The sequence below is a fragment of the Aulostomus chinensis genome, chromosome 5, assembly GCF_037954235.1.
Source record: "Aulostomus chinensis isolate RoL2024-O1b breed Wild chromosome 5, RoL_Achi_v1.0, whole genome shotgun sequence".
In the NCBI taxonomy this organism is placed as follows: domain Eukaryota; kingdom Metazoa; phylum Chordata; class Actinopteri; order Syngnathiformes; family Aulostomidae; genus Aulostomus; species Aulostomus chinensis.
In genome coordinates, this window is record NC_141324.1 from 12,113,189 (window position 1) to 12,139,457 (window position 26,269).

Sequence of the window (26,269 nt, forward strand, 5' to 3'; positions counted from 1 at the left end):
CATAGAGTTAACTGAATGCTCAGATAGGCAATTTAAAGCAATGAGATCAGTTTAATAATAATAAATTCAATTTCAAATTATGCTATTAAAATCAAATTCTCTCTCTAATGTCCTTTCCCTTGTTCATTGCAGGTCTGTTTACCAATTGGTCAGCAATTACAAAAGTTTAACCATCCGACTGACAGCAGATGTTGCCCCCAGTATGGAGAAGGTTCTGCTCCATCCTGGGATACCAGGTGATAAATCACACACACTTATGGTCCCACCAGAAGTACAGGACCATCTGTTCAAACACTGCAATGACAGGAAGAAGTCTCCTCCTCTCACTGCACAAAGACAAGTGAAATGACGGTGGGACTCAGGCAGTCCAACCGCAACAGCCTGAAGACTGCTCACATGATTTGTCCAAATGTTCTGCGGTCGCATTAGTCTGTCATTCAACTTTCAGGAGATCAGCCACGAGCATAACAGAAGTTTCAACGCAGCCGAGGAATGACATCAGAGTGTGCGTCATGGCCAGATGGATGGTGACAGACTTCCATCAGCCTGAGCCGCTCCACTAGATTAGCCCCTTTGGCCACGATTTTCCCGATCAACTGGCAAAGGAGCAACCAAGGATGCTGAAGTTGCAGTTCGATTTTTATTAGCTGACATTTTCCTGGTAGTTGAAATAAAGTGGCAATTATGTTCACTAAAATAGCTACAGTTACATCAATTTGCCCATAAAATCTTTATTTCAACATGTTATCAAACTTGCACAACGGAGAAAAAAAAAAAAACGTTAAAAAAAAATCCAATGTCAAGTTGCTTCCAGAATATGCTGAAGAGGAAAGGTTGCATGACTCGGTCATGATGAGCGATTTGTTTATATTCTTAATTAGGTCATTGTGCCAGTTACTCAAATTGCCAAACATTCAACTCTTGGCAACCAAGTCCAAACTCATCCGCTGTGCCTATACAGTTGATGACATTTTAGCAATTAAAGCTCACAAGCAACAAGATTTCTTCCGTTTCATCCAACCCATAGAAAGGAAGACAAGGTGTTGATTGTGACTGTAGTTACGAACGCTGCGTTCCAACTACCGTTTCCACAAATGAAGCAAAAATCACTCCTCAATCCCAATTATACTTCTTATTACTGCTATTACACTCAACTGAAACAACCAGTAATTGTCCCAGCATATGCAGTTAATAGGAAGTTGTTACCAATGGTTTTAATGTCTGCAGTCTGTCAGTGCCAAATCAGTTCAGTTTGCAAGACCTCAAATCAGAAACAGAGGAAGACCTCTTCAGCTGTCCGGACCAAACACCAACAGATAACTTGAGTTTTCACTCTGAAAAGCCTCTTAACGTATGATTTTCAGTTCTTGACTCATCTGTAATTCAGGATCAAAAACACATTCAAATGGTTAAAGAAAACCAATACGTAAGGATTTTCACTTTTTCCATTTCATTAAAGCAATAAAAGAGGTTTCTTCGTATTCAGCCAACACTATGACTGTGTTTTAGTAGCCAAAACACGCAACTGAACAACCCTAGTTACCAGGAAACAGGAAAGGCCATTTTGGCTAAAAAGTCCATTCAGCCACCACTGATGGTGATCACATGACATCAGCACTTGATGAACCGCTGTGTGACCTCATATATTCCCACCGACTCGCTGACTTTCTCATCGTAATCTGTCCAGTCCTGAAATGAAAAATACAACTTACATAGAAAATAGGACACTGTACACTGTTGCCACTATTGAAAGTAATCACAGAAAATGCTGAAAATGACTAGAGATGGGATCAAGTCACACTTTAGCAAGTCAAGTGAGTCTCAAGTTTCAATATTCAAGTCTTAAGCAAGTTCCAAGCCATTTTTTCCATTTGTCTCTGGAAGAGTCAAGTATCGACATGTTATGCCCTTTCAATTCAAGTCAAGTGATATCATGATTGAATGGATATCTGTTGGATAATTGTTGAATGGAGTCTGCATGTTCTCCCTGTTCCTGCGTGGGTTCTCTCTGGTACTCCAGCTTCCTCCCACAGTCCAAAGACATCAAGAGGGGACGAGGCTGATTGATACTCTAAATTGACTGTAGGTGTGACTGTGAGTGTGAATGGTTGTCTGTTTATTTACCCTTTTCACACTGAAAAACGCGCGTCAACGTGGGTTTTTGGACCCACGTTTGCTCTGCATTAGGGCTCATTCAAGCTTCCAGAAGACCCGGGTCTGAACTCCCGCTGTGAGGGCTGCGTGCCTGTGTTTGTTTGTTTTTTCTCATACGTCATCGCGCTGACAACATCATCATTTCACATAAACGTGCGCTGGAACACTGAGAGGTAAACAAACGACAAAGTGGATCTCGCCAAGTCGAACGTTAGCATTGTCGTTGCGTGCGTGGCAATGTTGTCTCTGGCGAGTCTGTTGACGCGGGTCGAAATGCCGAGTCGACCCTTTCAGGGTGACCAAAAAACAGTGTTGACCCGCGTTTTTGGTGCAGTGTGAAAGGGGCTTATATGTGTTGGTCCTGTGATGGACTGGGGACCCGTCCAGGGTGAACCCCGCCTCTCGTCCAAAAGCCGCTGGGATAGGCTCCACCCCCCACGACCCTTAACAGGACAAGCAGAAGAAAATGGATGGATGGATGGAATTTGTGGAATATTTATTACATGTATTCAGTCTACATTTATTCATGTTACTCTTTTTTTTAAACCAATATTTATTCACATTACTCTTTTTTAAAACTTATATTTACTCCATTTTAAAGCCACATCTACTTCATTTGCCCTCTTCTTAAATCAAATACATAAAATTAACTTCATCAATTGCTAGAACCTATACTTCCTGGATGCAGGGTTACTTGTTGTTCTTGGAGTCTCTAAAATTAGAATTGGAGCCAGAGCCTTCAGTTATCGTGCTCCTCCACCATGGAACCGTCTCCCAGTCTTGCAAACACCTTCTCCGCATTTAAGAGCAGACTTAAGACCTTCCTTTTTGACTTTTTGGCTTATAGATAGCCAGCCAAAGCCAGCCCACAGATATGCCGCTATAGGCTTAGACTGCCGGTAGATAACCCATGGTTCACTGGGCTTATCTGTCCTCCTTTCCGTCCTCCTGTACTCATACTTGTTACGAACTTGACTTCTCTGGAGCCTTTGTGCCTCTGAATTTCCCAGATCCCTGACTGCTGAAGCTGCTGGAGAAGGCAACATACCTGAAGAGGCTATTTGCTAGCAGATAATTGGTAGTATTATGCAGAAATTGGATGCTTGAGTAACCATTAGATGTTGTTGTTGGTTGTTTTTATTGTTTGTTGTGCACTCCACATCCCACCGTCATTCTCTCTGCTCCCCTTTATCCTTCTGGCATGTTCTCGTCCCCGTCTGTCACTCTCTGTGCCCTTCATCTCTTGTTATCTCTGTCCATCTCTTTCGCTCACTATGTCTGACTTTTTCCATTATTTGTCTTTGTCTCTGTCCCTGTTCCCCATCTTCCCCCCAAAGTCCTATTCACCGTGGCTCAAGTCCCACCTTTGAAAATTACAAATGGAAATTGAAAGAATGAATTTCCACAGAACAGCCACAGAAACTCACAAATTACAAATGCTATTTCAAGTCATTTTATATCAAATGTTTATGCAGGGACATGTCAGTTCTATGTGAATTACTAATATCTGATACTGATGACAGATACTACTGAGAGAGAAATGTCACACTTACTTTCTCTAGTAGATTGACTTCAGAAAATGCAGTTCCAGACTCCGCCCCTTGCGCAGCAAAGCCAGCCTGGGTTTGACAAAAAGGAAGAGACAGAGTTTTAATGTAATGAGTTGGCTACCATAAAATAACTTCCCACAAAAGGTACAAATCATTAATTCAGTCTAAACCAGCAGCTTATACATGTTGCCAACTGTAAATGGCAATGGTAAATGGTGACCAGCAATGACTTATCTTCCCACGGTATTGTCATGAGAGTTCTTGCCTGTTCGACTGATCCAGTGTTGTCACAATTAAAACCACATTATATTAACTCCATATTTATTCCAGGTTTTATTAGAAAGCCAAATGTACAAAGAAATTTCAGGCAAACTTTAAAACTAATTTAACTTTGTTAATGACTTGCAACCAGTTATACTTAATTGTATGCAAATGTTTCAGTACCTGCTACAAAATAAATATGCGGAAGCAATGAATGTAAAATGTATTTTCCTCCTTTCCATTAACATCTACTTTTTTGGCTTTCGCAGAGGCTCACCTTGTGATAATCATGTTATGAGTGTTCTCATTTTGTACCATCATCATCAATCGCAGCCACATTCCATTCATAAAAGGCAGAGAGAGATAAGTTTCAGCTTCAACTATCCTAAAATAAAATGGATCAATCGTATTGTTACTCCTAAATTTTTAGTACTTCAAAGTTTAACTTTACACTCACCAGTACCAGATTATATGAGACAAACTGGTTTAGAAACGGTCATAGAAATATGCACTCTGTTTATAATATGTGACTACAGTACTGCACAGTAGCTTTGGGTGCTTGCAGGAGACCTATGCTCAGCAACATACCTGAACCCTTCCAGTGGGATTGCCACAGATGGTGTTTTTGCTCTGTGCTTTTTTTCTTATTCAGAGCAATTTTTCTCTGACATGTTCATCACTAGGCAGCATGACTTGGAGGTAGAGTGGCCATCTAGCAACCAAAGCGTTGCTGGTTTGATCCTCACACATCTCCGTGACCATGTTGAAGTGTCCTTGATCCTTGAGCAAGATACTGAGCCCCTAATTGCTCCTGATGGCCCTGCGACGGCCTGGTGATCTGCCCAGGGTGAGCAACTCCTCTCACCCAATGTAAGCTGGGACAGGCCCAAGTCCCCCCCCCCCCCCCCGCAACCCTTAACGGATAAGCGGAAAAGATAATGGCTGGATTGATGGATGGATGCTCATCACTATCTGTGTGCTGCAGACAGGCAGTCCTGCCCAGGTGCTCCACTGAGAAGCTCACTGAGAGCAGGTTTATCATGGAAAGATACTTTGCTTTTCTCAGAGATTCTGTAGACTTCATGGAAAGCCTCTGTATGCCAAATCTGGCCAATAGGCTACCATGTAATGATCCATGCTCTTCAGATGCTCTTTTGTTACTGTTAATCAATAACAATTTACAAAAATGCTGTATTGAGGCTGACTTGAAACTCGCGATTTAGACTGTAACCTCATTATAAGATAAAATAGGAGGTGGAAGTATGGGACATTCTTTACAAGAAGAAGGATTTTCCCAGTCAGTGGTGTTGCCACCTGCAGAATGCCATTTAAAAAGGTATTGATACACTGGTTTCACTTTTCAGGTAAAGATGCTCTGTCCGTGTATTTTACAAAACCTAGCAAATACAAAAACAAATCCATCCATCCGTCCATCCATCTTCTTCTGATTATCCTATTAAGGGTCGCGGGGGAGGGGGGGGCTGGAGCCTATCCCAGAGGCTTTTTGAGCAACATCCTGACAGGTCACCAGTCCATCACAGGGCCAACACATAGAGACAGACAACCATTCACACTCACAGTCACACCTACAGTCAATTTAGAGAATCAATCAGCCTCGTCCCCTCTTGATGTCTTTGGACTGTGGGAGGAAGCTGGAGTACCAGAGAGAACCCACACAAGAACAGGGAGAACATGCAAACTCCACACAGAAGGATCCCGTGCTCAAGCCGGGGCACAAATCCGGAACCTTCTTGCTGTGAGGTGACAGTGCTGACCACTGCACCACCGTGCCGCCCAAAAGCAAATCATCAGTTAATCAGTCAGCAATCAGTTAATCCAGAAAAAATGTCAGCTGTATAGAAAAAACAAGTTCAACCAGACACAATGCATGTGTAATTCTTCAGACACAACCAAATGCATACAAAGAATCTCACTTGTGGCTGGAAATCAATGGGTTCCAGACCGCGACACTCAAACTGCACCATCGTCTTGAAGTCCTCGCTGTCTTCGGCCTTCAAACAGCAGACAGGCAAAGTTAACAGCTGAAAACCTTTGACATATTCCCAGGGTTAGGAAAACTTTTGAATGTAGCAGAATTACCCAATAGGATTAAGGGAAAAAAGGGAAGACCTTCCTATTGAAATGAAGTTACTTTATCATTAGTTGAAGAACAGAAAAATCTTTGCTTCTTTGTTGCAGGGAGGGGAGAGTTTGGCATACCAATGTGGACATAGTATTCAGATGGTTTTCTTACATTGTAAGCTGTAATTGTTTCTCGCAGGATCTCTGTGTGGAATGATGAATGATAGAATTATGTAGAAGCAGATGATAACATCATCATTGACCATATCAAGATGAGTAAAATGAGCTAATACCGATTGAATTTTCCCTGCTACAAAGTTTACACTTCTGCACCATATTAGCACTTCCTCGTCCTCCTTTCAGCGGCACACTCTCCTGCAGACATACATTAAAATACAGATCATTTCTTTTTTTTCCAACACTAAGTAAGATATGAACACACCAAAAACACACAGTACTTTTGAATCCTTACCAGCAGGGTTACATACTGCCATTTATCAGGGATTTCTCCACAGTTTCCACACTTGAGCTAAAAACAGAAAAGATACCAAATATTAAGTCCCAACAGAAAGCAAGAGCAATTTCACCAGATTTACCACGAATTGCCATTATTTTCTTGGTGAAATAAAGTAATAAGCCAAAACAAAATGGTAACATATCAGGTGAAGGCATGTCTTGGATTTCTGTGACCACAAACATCAAAATGATAAAAACTGCTACACTGAGTACAAATTAGCATGTTAGCTTGAAAGCTATGCTACCTTCAGATACCAGCGGAAGTCGTCGCCCACCGGTTTCACGTTGGTGACGTTTTCCAGGGTGGCTTTGAACTGAAGCCCAAATTTCTGTCATGGACATAAAAAGAACATTTAACGTACCAAAACTAGCCGAATGGTTACAGGAGAACATGCTGCAGTTGTACACCCATACCCACCACCATCTTGAAGCATTCCCACTGACGGCTTCCCATGCTACGTTCAGGAAAGCTTCGTAAATTTGATCAAATTTGATTTGAAAGTTTTGTGTGTGTATGTGTGTCAAGCAGGCTAATATGAAAACAATCAATACAACGACTGTTCCTTTTTGAATTATTTACAAATCAAGCCAAACATTGTTATTTTAATAATAAAAATGTAAACCCAAGATTTTCAGCATGCTCAAAATTGACACAATTCCAAATAGGATGTAATAAAATGGCATATGCTGAGTTTTAAAATGAGTGATAAAACACAAGATATAAAACCACCTTACAAATATATTTCACAACCATCTTGTTTCTGAGTCACAACTCCTCCATATATTTCCCCAAAATAGTATAGTATTCAAAAAAAAGTATATCTTTTAATTGGTGTACACATCTGCATTCTACCGTCTGTGTGTTTGTGATGTAATGTCTCCAATTTACGTTCGATGTAGTTGGCCAGTGAATGCATCTTCACTAATCTGTATGCATTTTAGGGGAGCAAAATTTTAGAAGCCAACTGTGCCCTCCAGTGGACATGGAGTAGAAATTTAATGACCTACACCTTGGATCTCGTGATTGCCTTTAATCACACGTAACTTAGAAAAACTTGTAAATACCACAGAAAAAAAATAAGCAGACGGACACATTCGGCCGCATCATTTTAATGACAATGTCATTCAGGTACACGTCCTCAAACTCCAAACCAATTCAACAGCCATACAGTACAAATCTCATGGTACAAATCATTCACTCTGTCGCACCATACACATCAAATGCAGTCCACAGAATACAAAGACTGATTGGAAAGCTTTTATTGTAGCCTAAACTTAGAATGGAAACTGGTTTCCAGCGTGGATATTTATCATACAACCTGAGGCAACGTAACAGAGGCATTGTGGTGGGTCTTAGTGGTTTATGGCCACAAACCTGGGATATTGCTGTGGCATCGAATACTTTTTTCCTCAAATCATATTGGTATTATCAACCTGAGTAAACACATACTAACCTTATTTACCTGCCTCGCGATCTGGCACAACTGTTTACACAGGTAGGGAAATGAGTAAAATTCAAATAAAATGTCACAGTTTCATCACATAAGAGGAGTGCCTGTGTTTAACGGAGCTGATGTGGACAGCCCCCTTTCATGGCAGCCATTCTGGTGAACTAGCACACAAAATACCAGTGCTCTGGCTTCCCTAAATGAAACATAGCGATAATTAATATTAATTACATCTGTGTTTACCCTGCCTGCAATGACAAGTTAAAATGGCTGCTGTGAAAGGGTCAAAAAGTAATGATCAGCACAAACATGCATCTGAAACTGTTCCAAACCTAAGGTATTACAGTTGTCAGTCAAATCTTCCAGCCTTAACGGAAAAATCAGTGTTTCTGCAGCTGCAAAGATGGCGCTGACCAGTGTAGTGGACACTTTGTGCAGTAAACAGGCCTCTAGTGTAACAGATTACAATACAATAAAGAAACAGTAGAAAAAAAAAAATACAGTGGGAACCAGTGCCAAGATTGTCAATACAAAGAGTAATCCTGGTTTGTTCAAACTTTTCCAATCCACTTCCTATCTGGAATCTACTCGACCTTTATTAGACTCCCCACCTATTAGGGGGTTCAAGTTTCATCAGACATTAAATAATAAAAAGGTTTCCCCTCTTTTATTCATTGCATGAGCTTCCATTCAGCAGCAGGGAATACATAAAAAAACAAAATGCAGTATGGGGAGAAAACAGCATGGTGTTAACCCATGGTCATTATCAGGAGAGTAAAAGCTTCTCTTTCACCCTCCTAACAGAAATCTAAATCCCAAAGTCCACAATGACAATGAAAAGAACTAATAACAAGGAGTAGCCATAACAATAAAAAGGCATTGAAATTTTTGCATTTTTTTTTTTCCTTCCTTGCTCATCTTAAATACAGTGATGCCAACAGGCGTTATTTACAGCATTATCCCCACACCCCTCTCCGCCCCAGGAAGAGAGGTGCCACGAGGTCAATGAGGTCTGCTGCTGGACTCGGATGTCCGCCGCTGCCGGGGAGTGCTGTGGCCATTCGTGCAGCCGTTGTGACGCTTGTTTAGGCCGCCATTCAGAATGTCTTGGATGTGCTGTACTATCAAGTTGATGGCCACTGCAGACAAGAGATGAGGAGAAAAGGGTTAAACTCCAAGCCTGACCAAAACTACACTGTCTGCTCAGGACTAGAATTCCAGCCTTACCAAGGTTATCTGCTCCCCGTGGAATAATCACATCTGCATATTTCTTAGTCTAGGAGAAACAGACACATTCAATGACAGAGCTCACAGGAAGACCCAATCTCCTTGAGCCAGACAAATTCAAGTATTGTCAAATATCTAGTTCCGGCTGTGATAACCAGTGGAAAGTTCCTGTTAATGTTTTATGGGAAGTTAAAGTAATTTGTTTTTTCATGTCAATGATAATATCCACACAAAAAAAACATGGGGGGGGAGGGGTCATTTATACTGAATGTATGAATTTCTCATTCTTCTATCACATACACAGATTATAAACATCTTGCCCACTCCAGCAGATTTTTGAGGCCACATGAACATATTTGACTCTGAGGACAACATTCAGTCAGGTGATATAACTAGGATAAAGACATTGGATCAATGATATTCAAGTTCACTTGCAAATACTCAACTTAATTTATATTCCAATTGATGAAAAAAAAAAGTAATTTTGCATTACAAATGCTTGCATGTACATCTGCTCTTGAGAATACAAAAAGTTTGTATTTATGTAGGTATATGAAGAGGTAAATACGGTTGATATAAATAAACTCCCTAATTCCCAGGTTCTAAAAGTAAATTCCCATTTATTTGTAGTTAACTGCCATGCAAAATAAGCAATTTCCCAGAATGCTGCAACCCTACTTGTTACTGACAGTTGAGATAAAAAACTGGAGCAAAAATAGGATGACATTAACCATCAGTGACCCGCTGTTGTGTTCAGCTGGTGAGGACACGTACTGGTAAGCAGAACTCCTCAAAGGCCGGTTTCACAAATGTGATGTACTGCGCCAGCACCTGCTCCAGCTCTCTGCCACGCTCACTTATATCTCTAAGAACTGTAACATAAAGCAAAGAATAGAAACAAATTACTGATCAACTAGAGACCAACTAATTCTATGTTGTTGTTTTTTTTAAAACACTCAATACATGTTCAGATTTTCAAGTGCACCGCAGAACTACCTATTTGCTGTCATTATATGGCGCCCTGGTGTAGAAATAGAGAGAAAAGCAAGCCTGAAGTACCTTCAGGCTCAGGCCCTAAAAATTAGGAGCATGGGGGGGGGGGTGTTTAAAGCTACGAGGTACCTTTCGTCACTTCAACTTAGTTGGTTTAGATCACTGAAAAGGTGATATCTCGTGGCTATGAGAGGAGGTAGAGTGGCCGTCTAGCAACCGTAGGGTCGCTGGTTCGATCCTCACTTCTCCAGGTGACCATGTCAAAGTATCCTTGAGCTCCTAATTGCTCCTGATGGCCCTGTGACAAACTGGCGACACATCCAGGGTGAACCTGGTCTCTCACCAATGTCAGCTGGGACAGGCTCCAGCCCCCCCATGAACTTTAATGGATAAGCAGTATAGAAAATGGATGGAAATAATATTACCTTGAGTTCTCGGAATAATGCCCATTGAAACAAAACAAAAAAATCTCTAACTGGCCCCTCCAGTGCTGATAACCTACACTGGTCATTGATAAGTATTTAGATAGGTGTGTATGGAGAAAATTAATGAACACACTCAAATTTCACTCAAATAAATACTTTGCTTCCTTACCTCTCCATGTTCTACCATAGCTAATTTCAAGTGCTCTTCCAACCCTCTCTTTGACAAGTCTGCCAAAACTTTGTTAATATTTGTACCTCAATTGAGTTATCATAATATGAAAAAGCATTCCATGTGTTTCAACTATTGAGCGTCATATTGGAAACCATCACTACGAACCCCTGCGAGAGAGCCGTGTGTCCGGGTCTGTGTCAACAAACAGCTTCATCTGGAATAGATCCCGGATCTCCTGCGAGTAGAACATCAAGATGCCCTCAAACAGGACCACATCTGCGGGATACACAGTAACAAACTCCTCTTTCCTGAAAAAGACACACAGACACACGTTTCTAACTATGTGTTGTATGACATAAATCTTAATCTGACTTTTTACTTTTGGAAATCTGATATAACAGCAGGTTTAATTGTGTATTAGTACAATGCAATGATTGCACTCACCTGGAATGAGTGACAAAGTCATACACTGGGATCTGGACCGTTTTCCCCTGCAGGATCTGTCGGAGTGTGTGCATGATCAACTCGTTGTCAAAGGCATCTGAGGACATGAAAGAGGCAAAAGCTCAGCAGACATCTGGGATCCTGGGATGCCACTTAGATCAGCAGCCATGGACATGTGGGGACTGCATGGCACATTTGGTAACCTACGAATTCCTTGTAGAGTAACAGGTGTTGGGTTCGGTTAGTGAGCTGCAAAAGCAGCTGCCTGAGAGAGAGGCCTGCTGACTGCATGGATTTCAAACCAGCTGGGAAAGGAAGCAGAGGCAAGAGGGGATAGACTGCCTCCTAAAATGGCATTGATGCTTCTGCCAAAAAACTCAAGTCAACCAGGCAGCAACGACTGCAGTCATGCATGCTGCTGAAGTTTTGAGGAATTGAAGTTGCAAGTCATCTACTATATTTAAGTATTTGTATAGCACACATCACTCCAAATTTTTGCACAAACTTGGTTCAGCTTTCAAATAACTATCCAGTATTTTTATACCTGGATGGTCAAAGTTGAACTGGCCCTTAACTGCCTTGGCTTTCTGGTCAGGAGTCAGCACCTTGTAGAAACTGTCCTGGCTGAGGATCACCACCTGCCTCTGATGGTGGTCGATCTTGTTCTGCCCCAGCAGCTCCATGATCTTCTCACATACAGAAGACTGCAAATAAAAGAGGAAGATGGGATCATCTGCAGCAACAACAGCACTGATTCGGAGATTTGTTTAAAAAAAAAAAAAAAAGTTCAAATTGAATGACCCAGATTTTAAGCAGTGGGCAGCCTGAGCTGACAAAGTCCAGCCACTGTATGAGGTCATCAACACAATCATTAGGTAAACGGCCCTGTACACACCACAGTTTTTGTCCTCACTGACCTGCGGGACTAAATGAATTTCCTGACGAATGCTGACAGGACACTCTCCAGCTGCCCGAGGCTGGCTGCTTTTGTGTTCATGAAATTTAGCTTCAATGAATTTGGACGACGCCACCCCCACCCCCACCCCCACCCCCACCTAGGCCGAGAGGATGAATCAACACACTCAAAAACAACACTTTTAGCCAAGAGGGCAAGTTACAAGGAAACTTCTTTAATCTCTTTTGACAAAACAAATCCAGAAATAATCTGATCACAGTTGGTAAAAAAAGGCAATGGCACAGGGAGAAATGTCTTGAGCCACAGTGCATCACAGCTTGGTTGAGCGCTGGGCCAGTAAGAGTGCCCATCCTCACCTTGCCTATCAGTGAATGAGTATACAATTAACACAAGTGTCACAACTGGACCATGTGGCAATGGAAGAAGGTGGGCTAGCCATGACTCCTAACCTAGAGCCAACATGGATAGAAAAAAAGAATTTGGTTTTGGCCATGGAAGTTGCAAGTAAATATTTAGCGCCCCCTCACCTGCTTGTCATACACCAGAGAGAAAAAAAATAAATAAAAGAAAGCATGCAGTGAGCTTGCATCATCATAGGGGAAAACCACCTAGGAGTTTAAACATTTTCAGATGTAGACTCCTCTGTCTTTGAAAATGCATTCTTTCTAATGGCCAATGGGAGGGCACTCTTAGCGCTGATTGCAAAAAGTGACATTTTAGAATAAGATTAGGATAAAACATGGATGTACTCACGATGGCTTAAATCCAATTTTCATGTAATTTTAGTAGTTATTTTCAATGTGGTCCATGGGATGCATGTGTGCGCACACGTGTGCTCTCACTGAAGGAATTTAAACATCTTGTGTCTGCAAAGGTGTGTTCATTTCCTAACACCATGCAGCCTCAATTTGGATTTGCTACAATATCTATATTATGCAAGAGGAACTGCTGCAGAACAACTACCTGTGTAGCTTAATTTGCTATAATGCTGGCTACAGTGCACAGTAATTCAGCATGACATTACTTTCTAGTGTCACAGATGGCGACATGAGAGAGAGCACATTTTTGGGATGTGGAGTTTAGACCATTAATTCCTTCATTAATAAATAATTAGTATTTTGGAGTTATGCTACCAATGTGTATTATATTAAGTTGTGAACGGAACTCCCGTCTATTCATGACGTTTTCTAAAAGAAGCCACGTCTGTCATTTCAACGCCTCGCGAGGTTGGCTGGTTACACACGTAACTTATGGTAAAAGGCATACGTGGGCGGCTGCTTAAAAAAAAAAAAAAGGGGGCTTCTGTTGACACCAAATAGTAAAATGTTGGTGGCTGCGACGATAACATCTAAACGATCGAACCGTGACCAATTCAGAAAACACTTAATCTACTTCTGTAGAACAGAGGGACGTGCGCGCGACCGAAATCGTTTGAGCTGCTAATTTCCTACCGACGCGTGCCCTTCGAAGAGCTAAATTACATCTATATCAACGTTATTCAGCGTTCACGATTACCCAAAAGCCACTTTGAAGTTTACTGACGTAAGACGCGTATTTTAGTTCGTCTTTCATGTTTTGCTTAAATTGCAATGCAAAAATAGTCCAAGCATGAAGCTTGGAGCGTCATGTTTGAGGTTGCCACTGTTTACAAACACGGTTTCGATAGCTCAAATCAAGCTAGCACTAGCTATTGTCTTCAGCACCCGGCAGTGCTATACCATGTGACGGAATTTGGCCTGGCAGCCAACCCGGCTAACCTCAATGGTCTCCACATCTACAAAAGATGGTAGCCTCCAGTTAATGGTGACTATGCAAGAGAACAGGAACGGCCAAATCTTGGGAGTTCGACCTATAAAGTGGTGGACACACATGCTAGGTTAGGACGGTGCCTAAGAAGGCCAGCTTGGCTAAACAGATGCTACAGCTGTCAATCACACGCTAACGTTGAGTCACTGAAGCCATGCGGTCAACCAGAACCGGGTTGCCGACCTGTCTCGGCCTTCATTCGCCTCTTATCCTGCGCATGACAATTCAAAATGCTCGTGAAAATAGTATGATGTGGTGCCGACCTTGCCGCTGGCGGTGCCACCGGAGACACCGATGAGAAAAGGTTGACGAATAATTTTGGTGTTCTCTCCAGGGTCCCGTAGGTGTGTCTCACTGTCCCCGGCCATACTTGCAATGCGCAACTCGAGGGACCGAGCTGGAATATCACTGCAGCGGAACTCCGCCCACATCGCCACCGTTAGTTTTAAACATTCACTATACTATTTACATTTATTTTTGCTTTAATTTAGCAGCAACAAATGTAATTTTTAAATCGCTTAGAACTGATATTTAAAGATACTTATTTTCTTGAAAATGTCCTGTTTCTCTCTGTTTTGGGATTGACACTTGAATAGCCAATTGTCTGTGACGCTTTGAATCTGTGTCCGGCCCACTGATCGAACCCCACGGTGGTGGGGTAGGCTAACATGCTTAGTTGTAATTTCTTACTCGTCAGTGCTTTTTATACTTATTGTGTGAAATTTTACGGTAGGTGCTCTCTATTAAACAAATGTAAAAGGACAAAATAAACGAACAGCCGAGAAAATATAGCCAGCATGTTGTTTTGAAGTAGCGTGTTTGGACAGTTCCAGTTGATCGGGTAAGTGTTATAATACGTGAACCACTTCAACTTTTAATTGCAATAAAGTCAATGTTTTTGTGAATCAACAGAATCCACGTTATGCTATACCGATATGTTATACGATATATCGTCTAAGGTTTTGGCTGCAGCGCTAAATCGAGTCACCATGCTCCGGAGGCTCGCACTTTCCGTGCGGAATCCCAATGCTGGTCCCGTGGCAGCGGTTGCACGATTGTTTTCTGCGGGCTCAGTGCACCTCACGGACCCGCTGAACTTCTGGGGTGGAAAGAGAAGGGCGACCGATCAAAGAAGCAGTGCGCAAAATGTATATGAGCCAGCAACAGGTAATCTACGACTTCCTTTAATGCTGGCATAAACTGGCTAGTGTTTGACATGATAGACACTTTTGCACTTTGGTCATTGCTTTGAGAAGATAACGAACACGCGTCTATAAATGAAGTTTTCAGTCTGTTTTTAAGTTCACCGTCAAAAGTATTTGTCTTAAACTTCACTAAAGTTTTTCAGTGGCTCCATGATTGGAAGCCCTCTTGTGATCATTAATGTTATTATTAGAAACCAAACTTCTATAATTTACCTCCATATTGAAGGTGATACACATTAAAGAGAGTGGCCTGTTTAACAGTTATACCATTTTGCAGGGCGTGTCCTCTGTGTTTTGCAGTCATGTGGTGCTGTGGAGGTTGATCAGGCTGTGAAAGCTGCTCAGTCTGCTTTTGGCCATTGGTGTAAGATGTCTGGTATGGAGAGAGCTAAGGTCATGATAGAAGCGGCCCATATTATTGAGGTGTGTATATCATATATGGAGGCTGAATTTCTTAGAATATGGGTGGGAGTTGCCATATTCACTGCCTGTACTATACATTGTATTGGACTGCACGGTATTTCAAGATTCTGGGTTCATATCAGAAGGCCAGCTGGGGCTTTTCTGTGTGGGGTTTGCATGTTTTCCCCATGTCTGTGTTGGTTTTCTCTGGGTGCTCCTGCTTCGCTCTGCACAGAAAAAACATGTGAGTTAGGTTAGCTGGATACTCTATATTGCTTGCAGGTTTGTATTTGAGTATGAAAAATTGTTTGTCTCTATATGTCAGCCCTGTGATGGACTGATGACTTGGCCATTGACACCTGGGATCCCCCTTGACCTCCAACAGCATCAGCAGTATAGACAATGCATGGAATTGTGTAAAGTACAAACAAACATCAGGGGCTTTTCTTTGTCACACTATGAATGTTATTTTGTTGAGGGAAGAGTGAACATTATAAGAGGCCTTCCTACACCCCTTTCTAGTGTAATATTTTCATTGTGGTGGTGTAATTTGCAACAATATTAATTATAATAATAATAATGTCATTTTTAGGTGCCTCATAAGAGCTCTCAAAGTCACTTTACTGGGCAGAATTGACTGCAGATAATAGCAAGTATTATAGTGAAAAACTGCTACAGTATCATCTTTTTGAAAAGCCCACTCAGATGTGATAAGCCAGAGTGTTTGTTTACTTATTTATTAAATTAGGACAATGCCCATTTATCAACATATCAGCGGTAGCATCAATGTAAATATGCTAGAATTAGTGCGATTGTGGCGGCACAGTGGTTAGCACTGTTGCCTCACAGCAAATAGGTTCTGGGTCTCTGTGTGGAGTTTGCAAGTTCTCCCCTCTGATACTCCAGTGTCCTCCCACAGTCCAAAGCCATGCAAGAAAGGACAAAGTAAATTGGATGCTCTAAATTGACTGTAGGTGTGGCTGTGAGAGGAAAATGTTGTCTGTCTCTATGTGTTGGCCCTGCGATGGCCTGGCGACCTGTCCAGGGTGAATCCCGCCTCTTGCCTGAAGGCTGCTGGGACAGGCTCTAGCCCCCTCGTGACCCTTAACAGGATAAGAGGTAGGAAATGGATAGTGCAATTGCTAAATTATACTTGCAGTCCTAAGGCACCACAGGTTCAATAAAATACAGTTATACACTACCAGTCAAACATTTGGACACACCTTCTCATTCAATGTTTTTTCTTTATTTTTACTACTTTCTGCAATGTAGATACATACTGAGGACATGAAATATCCATCCATCCATCCATTTTCTACTGCTTATTCTGTTAAGGGTCGCTGGGGGGCTGGAGCCTATCCCAGCAGCCTTCGGGCAAGAGGCCAGTTCACCCTGGACAGGTCACCAGTCCATCTCAGGGCCAACACATAGAGACAGACAACCATTCACACTCACAGTCACACCTACAGTCAATTTAGAGTATCAATCAGCCTCGTCCTCTCTTGATGTCTTTGGACTGTGGGAGGAAGCTGGAGTACCAGAGAGAACCCAAAAGAGAACCAGAAAGACCCCATGCTCAAGCCAGGACTCAACCTTGCAACCTTCTTGCTGTGAGGCGGCAGTGCTAACCACTGCACCACTGTGCTGCCGACATCAAATATATGAAGCGAGATATATGGAATTATGTAGCAAAGAAAGCATTGTTAAATAATTATGAATATGTTTTATATTTTTGATTCCTAGCCACCCTTTGCTTTGTTGACAGTGTTTTGTTGGTGACACTGTTGGGGATTTATTCAAAACTGAAGGCACACTGAACCAGCATGGCTACCACAGCATCCTGCAGTGACATCTGGTTTGCATTTAGTTGGACCATCATTTATTTTTTTTAACAGGACAATGACCCCAAACACACTTCCAGGTTGTGTAAGGGCTATTTGATCAAGAAGGAGAGTGATGGAGGGCTCCGCCAGATGACCTGGCCTTCACTGTCCCTTGACCTAAACCTGATCCAGATGGTTTGGGATGAGATGGACCGCAGACTGAAGGCAAATGGGCCAACAAGAGCTCAGCATCTCTGCAAACTCCTTCAAGACTGTTGGAAAACCACTTCAGGTGACGACCTCACGAAGCTCTCTGAGAGAATGACAAGAGTGGCCAAAGCAGCAATCCCAGCAAAGGGTGGCTATTTTGAAGAATCTAAAATGTAAAACATGTTTTGAGTTATTTAACACTTTTTCTTTACTACATAATTTCATATGTGTTTATTCATAGTTTTCATGTCTTCAGTCAGAATCTACAACGTTAATGGTCATGAAAATAAAGAAAAAACATTAAATGGGAAGGTGTGTCCAAACTTTGGACTGGTAGTGTACACGACATCTTGTAGGCAATCTGTGGACATCGCACAAACAGTATATTGCAAATCGAAACATTACATAAAAATAGCACGACTACCTCCAATAAACTGTTAAAACGCATAATAAACCCCTGGGAACGTGCATCAGATTATGTTGAGAACATTGCTGATTTGTTTTCAACCAGTATTTGAGGGATTTTGAAGGTTTCGAGTGAGTTGTCACAGTCCCCAATGTGTGCCAGCTGTTTATACCATGAGCGTGTGCCTCTGATGTACACCATCCTTTGACTAAATTTTGCCTCGCGCCTCAGCATATCGAAGTCTCCTCTTGTTAACTCTCTAGTACTTATTCCAATATTGTTCTTTTTTTGTGCATGAAATCTTTCTCTTTTTTTTTTGAGCAGGGGAAAGCCCATTCAACAGCTCAAAACAAAACAAACATACAAGAAAATCTGACAACTGTCGAAGATGGTAAAACAGTCGCAAACAGTTTACTAAATTATGATGTCGTAGTAATGAAAATGAATTGGTTTCCTGTCAAAAAACTTTGACTTTCTCAAAAAGAGAGAGTGAGAGATGTGCATCAAATTTAAACCACTTGTTGAATTTCAAGAGCAAAGAGGACCCTAGCCCATATCGAAGTAACTAAGTTTTCTTATTTTACTGTTAATGTTTTAGCTGGCCCTTCAGAGAACCAAATGCATGTATGTGTACACAAGCACTGAAAATAGAGAGTTTTTCATAACATGTCTCTTTAAATACATTGTCTAACACATCTGTATCCTAATATGTGGATCGCTTTAATTATTTCACATCATTTACTTCTGGAACTCAATATGGGATTATCACTTGTAGTTTTTGAGAAAAAACTTTCATGACATCTATCTTTTCCTGCACTTGTGTGCAGCAATTACACAATCATCATTCTAGTGTTCATGCACAGAACAGGAGAGAGGAGATTGCTGAAATGGAGGTGATCAACAATGGGAAGTCCATCACTGAGGCCCGTCTGGATGTGGACTCAGCTAGACTGTGTATAGAGTATTATGCAGGGCTGGCCAGCACTCTGGCAGGTTGGTGCACTCTTAACATGTCTAAAGATAAACATGGTATGTTGCTGATATATTTAAGTTTAAAACCAATTGTTAAAAAGTTGCCCAGTGCTTTTGTTTTTCATCTGTTAAGGCCAGCATGTCCAGTTGGCTGGAGGGTCCTTTGCCTACACTCGCAGGGAGCCATTGGGAGTTTGCGTTGGCATTGGGGCTTGGAATTATCCTTTCCAGATAGCTGCCTGGAAATCTGCTCCTGCCTTGGCGTGTGGTAAGGAATCCTTCAAAAATTGGATTTCTGTACTGTGGAGCCACCCAGAATATTAATTCAAAACATCAAATGTTGTAATGGTTAACATAATACATCAATTATGTCGTTCTACTGAGAATAGTTGGATATGTGACACACCGCTTAAAAGATTCTAATGAGATTTAATGGAAGCTGTCACAAAGGTTGCAGGTTTCTGCCATTTTGAAGTTTCTTCCATGGACACAGTTATTGTTCTGTGACAATCTCAGGAGCCCAAACACCAGTTTCACAAAGACATTTTAAATTGTATAGTATTTATTACCCGGTGTATCTTATTTTTTTGTCATTAACTGTACAATGTTTACACAAACTGATGTAACAGCTAAACACATGCAGCACTGTGGCCTAGATGAGACTGCCAGTAAATGTAATGGTATTTCACCAGTAGATGGTGCTACAAAAACATTACGCATGCAATCAGCCATACACCGAGACTGTTACAGGAACTGTTTCCTATGGCGTCCCCTGAACCAGGTAACTCCATGGTGTTCAAACCATCACCAGTGACACCCTTGACTGCCATCATGCTGGCGGAGATCTATGCCCAGGCTGGAGCTCCAGAGGGTCTGCTCAACGTGGTGCAGGGAGACCATGAGACTGGGAGCCTACTCTGCCATCACCCTGATGTTGCTAAGGTGTCCTTCACTGGGAGTGTGCCAACAGGCAAGAAGGTCTGGTCCACTGGCTACAAAGACTCTCCTCTTTGTCCTAACACAAGGATTAAAACTAAAAAAAATTCAACAAATTATTTTGGCTGCCAGTGCAAGGCCTTGCGTTTCTTGTATGTTCATATTGTTTCATGTCACTTAACCTATAGATAATGGAGATGGCATCCAGAGGAGTGAAGCCAGTGAGTCTGGAGCTGGGGGGTAAATCTCCTTTGCTCATCTTCCAAGACTGTGACTTGGAGAATGCTGTGAAGGGGGCTCTCATGGCTAACTTCCTCTCTCAAGGCCAGGTTGTGTAAATGCCATGTTGAGTTTTCATATGCTGTCACGTTTGGGCATCATTCTGTGTCCTAATGTATTTGTTTTTCACAGGTATGTAGCAATGGCACTAGAGTCTTTGTCCAAAAGGATATTCTGACAGAGTTTGTGGATGAGGTGGTGAAAAGGACCCAGGTGATTGAGATTGGTAACCCGCTTCTCGAGAGCACTAGGATGGGACCGCTTGTCAACCGGCCGCATCTAGACAAAGTCCTGGCCTTTGTGGATCAGGCGAAGAAGGAGGTTTGTCTGATTGGAATCATATATTCTGCTAGTATGAGAATTAATTTGACATCACAGCTGTGACACACAAACTTTACGGCAGGTTAAAGGACCCTTGTATGTGCCTTGTGATACAGAACAGATATATTTCATACACACACACTAAATGCAACTTGTTTGCCCTGAAATATTTTCTGTGCGGAGGATAAATGAGTTCTGAAAGTACATTCAGGAACAATGGGCCTCGTTCATGCAAGGGTTTTGACACACAAATTTTATATGACTCTTTTTAGCCCTCAGTTTAATCTTCCGGGTAAGAACCAAAGCAAGTATTGCATCCTGTTTGTAAGACTTGAGATTGAGACACATTCCTCCTCAGACATTACCACTTAATTATCAAAAAAACCTTAGAGTAAGAATGTCTTTAAAAGTCAGGTGACTGAATGTGAATAAATCTTTACTACACTACCTTATTTGAGAGTAACATCACATTAAATTAGATTTTTGCTTCTAGGGAGCAACTGTGTTGTATGGAGGTGAACCTTTCATCCCGCCAGACCCAAAACTTCGAGGTGGCTACTACATGACTCCGTGTGTTTTAGGTCAGCCTCCAATATTTCTCATATGAAGAAAACCCAATTTTTCATCCATGTTTTGGGTATGATGTTGCACAGCAGCTTCGGTGACTGCAGCAACATCTTTATAGGGTATTACTTGTTTTCTGTCTCATAGGGAACTGCACAGACGAGATGAGCTGTGTGAAGGAAGAGATCTTTGGTCCTGTTATGTCTCTGTTGTCCTTTGAAACGGAGGAGGAGGTCCTGAGGAGAGCCAATGACACCACCTTGGGTCTCGCGGCTGGAGTTTTCACCAGGTAAAGGCCTGTGGCATCACACATGACCATCACTCTGTAGTAGTATCAGCCTGAAGCTGTTGGGCTGTCCCAGTATGCGCACTTGATCACATTTACACACTTGAGTATGGTACTCAGGTGTGTTGATTGTGAGTGCGCAAGTGTGTGGCTTATTTCTCCAAAAATCAAAAGTGAGGTGCCTTTCTTTTTATCCATGCTTATGCGCTGCACAGAAATACCTTTTGAAAGAGGCAGAACAAAATGCAGTGGTTATTTCAATTATCTGATGTCCGGAAAGCAAACCATTCTCACGATCAGTTTGTGTTTCACTCAGCAGTTGTTAGTGGGTTCCCTTAATAAGGAAGACACAGTCAGCTGTATAAACACTATCAGTCACAGAGATTTAATCTACAGCATGAAGTGGTTGTTTTTAATATTCCTGCACACTTGGCCACTTGTGTACATGAGCACTTAAGCAACCAAGACATTTTGTGCTTGTAGAGATGTCAAGCGTGCCCATCGTGTAGTGGAACACCTCAAGGCTGGCTTTTGTTTCATCAACAACTACAACATCACCCCTGTGGAGGTTCCCTTTGGAGGCTTCAAAATGTCAGGTATAATCTGGCACATCTGTGGCCTTTTTGTTCAAACCATTGTTCAAGTCTGCTTAAAGCTCGAGAGGTTGTTTTGAAATAATCAGCACTGTTTGATAGAGGGTTGTTGACCCGAATCAGACTAATCTGAAAGAGGCTCATCTGATCTCTACAGATAATGTGTGCAATACTTTGAAACGCAAAAAGCAGCAGAGCGCTGTCATGTTTACACCAAGTGGCAGAAAAAGCAAACCAATCATCATCCCTTTCACCAGGCATTGGACGGGAGAATGGCCAGGTGACGATCGAGTATTACTCGCAGCTGAAGACTGTGTTCGTGGAGATGGGGGACGTTAACAGCCTCTTCTAGGCAGCACAAGTGTAGAAGAATAGGACAATATCACACAAGGAATATCGATCCACCATTGGTGTTGAGTGTGATCAGACACTGGACCTGACTAAGACCGTCTGTCCTCAAAACCAGCCATATTTCTAAACTTTCTTAATTCAAAGCAAATTATCACATTTATGAACACATTAATACAGAAATGGAAATAGATATGAATCTGTGAAAAAACTTTAATTGATTGTAGCGCTCAGTTGTTTTTTGATACATGTTCACAAGCTGTATTTTGTTTCTGTGTACTTCAACGATACATTCAGTACATTTTACAAACACCAATGAAGTAAAACTGCTGAATCTTAATCTAGACTGTACAATTAAGGAACCTTTTTGGTGTACAGTTTTGTAATTACAACTGTGACAATGACATTCTGCTTTATATGTAGTTTTACATGAAAGAAAAATATCTTGTGTTTATCAAGTTGTGACAGAACAGTAAACTTTATGCAATAAAATGAGAAAATAGTATGCTTGTTTACATTTCAGACAGAATAACTGATATGTTGCAGGCTAAGCTCTTCTTTTCTTCCTTGCCTGGCTTTTGGGGTCAGCTTTTCTCTGAGACAAAAAAATAAGTATCAGAAATCTTTTTTTGCATGAATTCCCATACGTAGTTATTTTTAAACTCCTGTGTCAGCTGTACCTTTGTAACGGGTCTCTTTGGTTTCTTGAACTGTGCAGATTCTTCATGAGGGAGAGTAAACAATCAATCACTTCAGATAAATATCTGGTGTCAAAATGCAGCAGCTCATAAACTTACCATCTTCAGAAGGTAGATCATCTCCGGCATATATTTTTTTACAAGCATTCTGTAACCAAACAATCGTGTTAATAGGAATGCACAATCTGTATCAGTCCTGATAAATAATTCTAGCTAGTTTATGGTGGTATACTGTCTTCATTGTGATTAAAACAATCACACACACACACACACAATAAAAAAAACAGCCAGTTTGGACTTCTATCACAGTATCGGAAGAGGACAATATGACTCCATTTTGCTACTCGAGGACACTCAGAAAGCTTCCACCTTTGTCAAGAAGTATTCGGCCAAACCCAATGCAAAAAATGAAATTTTTGTTCGTATTAAACAATTTTGAAGTTTATTATCCTTGACCAATACTTCACCTCCTCACCAAGTTTGTGAATGTGAAATTTGGACTCTACATTTTGCTTCATCTTGCTGACACACAAAATGGCACTGAAAACGTAACCTACTCTGAAGTGACTTTTTAACACAATAAATCGCACTGCAAAGTTTGGCATTAAAACAAAGATATATTAAAGATACAGGGAGCATCAGTATGGTTGTAATGCTGAAGATGTTCACCATCGGTATCAAACATGAGAATTAGGGGTTTTTTTTTGTATCAGCAGAAACATCTGTACCGGTCATTCCTAAATGTAACCAGTGCGACATTTCAGACAATTAAACAAGCTCAAACAAGAATTAATTGTTTTTGACATCTCACGTGCAGCTCTTTCACCATTCTACCAATGGCCCCACCTTGGTTGTTCTTTGTTCTGGAGGAATCCCTGACTTGCTCTTCTCAAGGTGGTCACCCTCTTGCAGCCTGTCCAGACGACTACACTCAGCTGACACACGCACTTGGAGCATGTGGAAGTTGGTCTGGACGTGTCCCACTGTGAAGTGCACAGCTGTGCCTTCAAACCACAGGCTGTCGCATTCCCCTTCCTTGAATCCTGGAGGCTCATATTCAGCAGGAGTGACTTTGGTAGGAAAACGTATGTTGTTTTCAAAACGCAACCCAAATATTTCTTTCTTATTTTGTTTATCTCAAGTGTGTGTTTGTGAGTCATACTCTCATCATAGTAGTAGAGCTTCATGGTGAGGTAGATGTTGTTTGGAAGGGCACTCAGGTTCTGCATTAGCAGGAAGAGCTTCCTGATGAGCAGCACAGATGCTTTCTTGGTGTTTTCCAACGTCACCTGCAGCTCCACATCATTGTTCCTGTGAATTCATGAGAGCGATAAACTCACCTGACTCACTTCATGATGTCTGCAAATATAAAGTGTGTACACAAACCTAAATAGGTCCATCTCTGGCCCCTTGTCAGTGTACTTGAATTTGAAATGGTAGGACTCGATGATGCACTGCAAAGATAGAAACAAATTATACTTCATGACTTAACAAAAGGTGTATCTTCATAATCTTCAAAAAATATTACGAAGGGAACTTACATCAGGCTCATCTGGATTAGTGTAAACCTGAATTGCAACAGAAATGCTCTTGGTTTTTGGCAGCTATTTTGTTCTTTCATTAAATGTTCATATTGCTGTACTAACTTGATTTACTTACCCCAATGAACACAATCTGGAGCTGTTAAAAGAATAATATTCAAGTTGTACCGATGACAGACCAGATGGAAAAACTACCTTTCAACAGTACTCAAAGAAGAATTAACTTACAAACTGCTTCTCTAGTGCATCAAAACAGCCCATCAACCTGAAACAAAACATGATGTAGCAGGATGAAAGCACTGATCAAGTGACTAACAGCTGACTATTCGTTCTTAAATGGCTGTCATTACCATTTCACAACTTTGTTTGCACCAGAAGAGTTGCAGTCCTCCCGCAAAACTTTGACACATAGATCTGGTGAATTGGTGAAGAGAAGACGACAGAAAGCCTAAGTGCGAGACTTCTCAATGAATTTTAAGGTACTGAAGTTGGCATCGGCAAATGCTGCAAAATATTACTCATTTGGTTTAACAGACGGCAGGAATCAACTTAGTGTAATTAATGCATGAGACAATTCTGCTATTAGATTTTCTAATGTTACAGCGAGCCTTAACCTCCCCTGTTTGACGAACACCAAAAAATATATTGGTTCAGTAAGTTTTCACCTTCCAGGTATCTGGAGCGGTAGGCATCCTCCGGGAAAATCCCTCGCAGGTAGGTGATGGAGGACACAGCCACCGCCATCATTCTCTTCACGAAGACCAGAGACTGCTGCGCTGTCTTTAGGTCGTTCAGGAACAGTCCTGTCCACTGCAAACAAATGAACACGTACAGACCTCTCCAGAGGAGCGAAGACTGGCTAGACAGTGGAAGAGCCACGCGATGTCGCCATTTATCTACTTCAAATATCTAGCAAAACAGACGAAAATCATGTCTCAACCAACTTCAATCATAAATAAAACATAGAAACTTGTGCTGGTGGTCGGCAATTAAGTGTTCAAACCTCAGCAGTGACCTCCTTATCTTTCTTGATGCAAATTTTCCCGGCAGCCATTGTCTTCTTTTCATTCAGGAGGGTTAGCTCAGCGTAGCTAATACTCGCCCTACTCTGTTGTTGAGAATATTTATGTGTGTAAAATAAGTTAATGCCCAAATGCGTTAAAGTAGCAGTACTTGTCAGCCTTCGCTCAGTACGGGCTGTACTACCTGTAGCCCAAGCCAAGTTATGTTACAGTTGGTCAAATATGAATTGGGCTCACAGAGGCAGCAAAAAAAATGTCATTTATTTTACGATCTAAATTTCCCGCCTAAACGTGTCTTAGCGGCACCCCATTGGCACGCGGTAGATTTGCACACAATCAGCGGTGCAATGACAAAACTACTTGTACTCCAGTTGAACGCAGAGCATGAATGACCCGGTTACATGCCCTCACAGGTACTCCAGTTCACCAGCTCTGACAGCAGCAGAACACTAACATTTATGAAAAGACAAGTCCTTCAGAATGGAACACCTCAATCAGCCTATTAATTACTTCTAGTAACAGCATCTTCGTCTTATTACAAGTCAAGATGTCTAAAATGGTGTTTTACTGGGGGAAAAAAAAAATGTGCGAGATGCAAGAAGGTGTCTTGATTTTAGGACAAGCTACATCCTCAAGTTACTGAAACAAATAACAGGCGTTTTACTTTTA

The 26,269-nt window shown here is 41.5% G+C and overlaps 4 protein-coding genes across 8 annotated transcripts; 1 reads left to right on the plus strand and 3 right to left on the minus strand.

Annotated features, from left to right (window-relative positions):
* Window positions 1–711: 711 nt before the first annotated feature.
* czib (CXXC motif containing zinc binding protein) lies at window positions 712–7,043 on the minus strand. The gene is made up of 8 exons (XM_086203140.1): window positions 6,982–7,043; window positions 6,809–6,892; window positions 6,520–6,576; window positions 6,341–6,422; window positions 6,220–6,251; window positions 5,900–5,977; window positions 3,708–3,773; window positions 712–1,689 (listed from the first exon to the last, which is right to left on the minus strand). The coding sequence occupies exons 1-8, from the start codon at window positions 7,015–7,017 to the stop codon at window positions 1,612–1,614; spliced, it is 513 nt and encodes a 170-aa protein (XP_086059266.1). The 5' UTR covers window positions 7,018–7,043; the 3' UTR covers window positions 712–1,611.
* A 1,620-nt stretch (window positions 7,044–8,663) lies between these two features.
* On the minus strand, window positions 8,664–14,414 carry uck2b (uridine-cytidine kinase 2b). The gene is made up of 7 exons (XM_086203147.1): window positions 14,258–14,414; window positions 11,817–11,976; window positions 11,273–11,369; window positions 10,994–11,136; window positions 10,013–10,110; window positions 9,239–9,287; window positions 8,664–9,150 (listed from the first exon to the last, which is right to left on the minus strand). Exons 1-7 carry the CDS (start codon window positions 14,360–14,362, stop codon window positions 9,014–9,016), a joined length of 789 nt encoding a protein of 262 aa, XP_086059273.1. The 5' UTR covers window positions 14,363–14,414; the 3' UTR covers window positions 8,664–9,013.
* Window positions 13,507–23,727, plus strand: aldh9a1b (aldehyde dehydrogenase 9 family, member A1b). Of its 5 annotated transcripts, XM_086203142.1 has the most exons (14): window positions 13,507–14,432; window positions 14,591–14,652; window positions 14,728–14,835; window positions 14,954–15,161; window positions 15,477–15,622; window positions 18,904–19,033; window positions 19,146–19,280; window positions 19,794–19,990; window positions 20,137–20,277; window positions 20,360–20,548; window positions 21,042–21,129; window positions 21,260–21,401; window positions 21,882–21,994; window positions 22,149–23,725. In XM_086203142.1, exons 4-14 carry the CDS (start codon window positions 14,984–14,986, stop codon window positions 22,328–22,330), a joined length of 1,641 nt encoding a protein of 546 aa, XP_086059268.1. In that variant the 5' UTR covers window positions 13,507–14,432; window positions 14,591–14,652; window positions 14,728–14,835; window positions 14,954–14,983; the 3' UTR covers window positions 22,331–23,725. The 5 variants fall into 5 exon arrangements, with proteins under 5 accessions (XP_086059268.1, XP_086059267.1, XP_086059269.1 ...); XM_086203141.1 differs by having other exon boundaries at window positions 13,507–14,835; XM_086203143.1 differs by having other exon boundaries at window positions 13,511–14,835; window positions 22,249–23,721.
* On the minus strand, window positions 22,539–25,916 carry zte38 (zebrafish testis-expressed 38). Its single transcript, XM_086203146.1, has 12 exons — window positions 25,582–25,916; window positions 25,244–25,388; window positions 24,929–24,992; window positions 24,807–24,843; window positions 24,697–24,717; window positions 24,579–24,605; window positions 24,424–24,491; window positions 24,200–24,348; window positions 23,884–24,107; window positions 23,137–23,185; window positions 23,020–23,060; window positions 22,539–22,934 (listed from the first exon to the last, which is right to left on the minus strand). Exons 1-12 carry the CDS (start codon window positions 25,630–25,632, stop codon window positions 22,887–22,889), a joined length of 924 nt encoding a protein of 307 aa, XP_086059272.1. The 5' UTR covers window positions 25,633–25,916; the 3' UTR covers window positions 22,539–22,886.
* Between the last annotated feature and the right edge of the window lie 353 nt (window positions 25,917–26,269).

What these genes read in the sequence shown, in the direction of transcription:
- zte38 (XM_086203146.1), bottom strand. Translation starts at nt 25,632, where the DNA reads ATGGCTGCCGGGAAAATTTGCATCAAGAAAGATAAGGAGGTCACTGCT. An exon ending in CCGCTCCAGATACCTGGAAG is followed by an intron (nt 24,993 to 25,243) that starts GTGAAAACTTAC and finishes CCAATTCACCAG; the next exon opens with ATCTATGTGTCAAAGTTTTG. An exon ending in CAAAGAGACCCGTTACAAAG is followed by an intron (nt 22,935 to 23,019) that starts GTACAGCTGACA and finishes TTTTTGTCTCAG; the next exon opens with AGAAAAGCTGACCCCAAAAG.
- czib (XM_086203140.1), bottom strand. Translation starts at nt 7,017, where the DNA reads ATGGGAAGCCGTCAGTGGGAATGCTTCAAGATGGTG. An exon ending in ACTTCCGCTGGTATCTGAAG is followed by an intron (nt 6,577 to 6,808) that starts GTAGCATAGCTT and finishes TTCTGTTTTTAG; the next exon opens with CTCAAGTGTGGAAACTGTGG. An exon ending in AAACAATTACAGCTTACAAT is followed by an intron (nt 5,978 to 6,219) that starts GTAAGAAAACCA and finishes TGCTGTTTGAAG; the next exon opens with GCCGAAGACAGCGAGGACTT.
- uck2b (XM_086203147.1), bottom strand. Translation starts at nt 14,362, where the DNA reads ATGGCCGGGGACAGTGAGACACACCTACGGGACCCTGGAGAGAACACC. An exon ending in GTGGCACCGCCAGCGGCAAG is followed by an intron (nt 11,977 to 14,257) that starts GTCGGCACCACA and finishes TTTTATTTGCAG; the next exon opens with TCTTCTGTATGTGAGAAGAT. An exon ending in ACGGGGAGCAGATAACCTTG is followed by an intron (nt 9,151 to 9,238) that starts GTAAGGCTGGAA and finishes TCTTGTCTGCAG; the next exon opens with TGGCCATCAACTTGATAGTA.
- aldh9a1b (XM_086203141.1), top strand. Translation starts at nt 14,984, where the DNA reads ATGCTCCGGAGGCTCGCACTTTCCGTGCGGAATCCCAATGCTGGTCCC. An exon ending in ACTTCCTCTCTCAAGGCCAG is followed by an intron (nt 20,278 to 20,359) that starts GTTGTGTAAATG and finishes TGTTTTTCACAG; the next exon opens with GTATGTAGCAATGGCACTAG. An exon ending in CATGACTCCGTGTGTTTTAG is followed by an intron (nt 21,130 to 21,259) that starts GTCAGCCTCCAA and finishes TCTGTCTCATAG; the next exon opens with GGAACTGCACAGACGAGATG.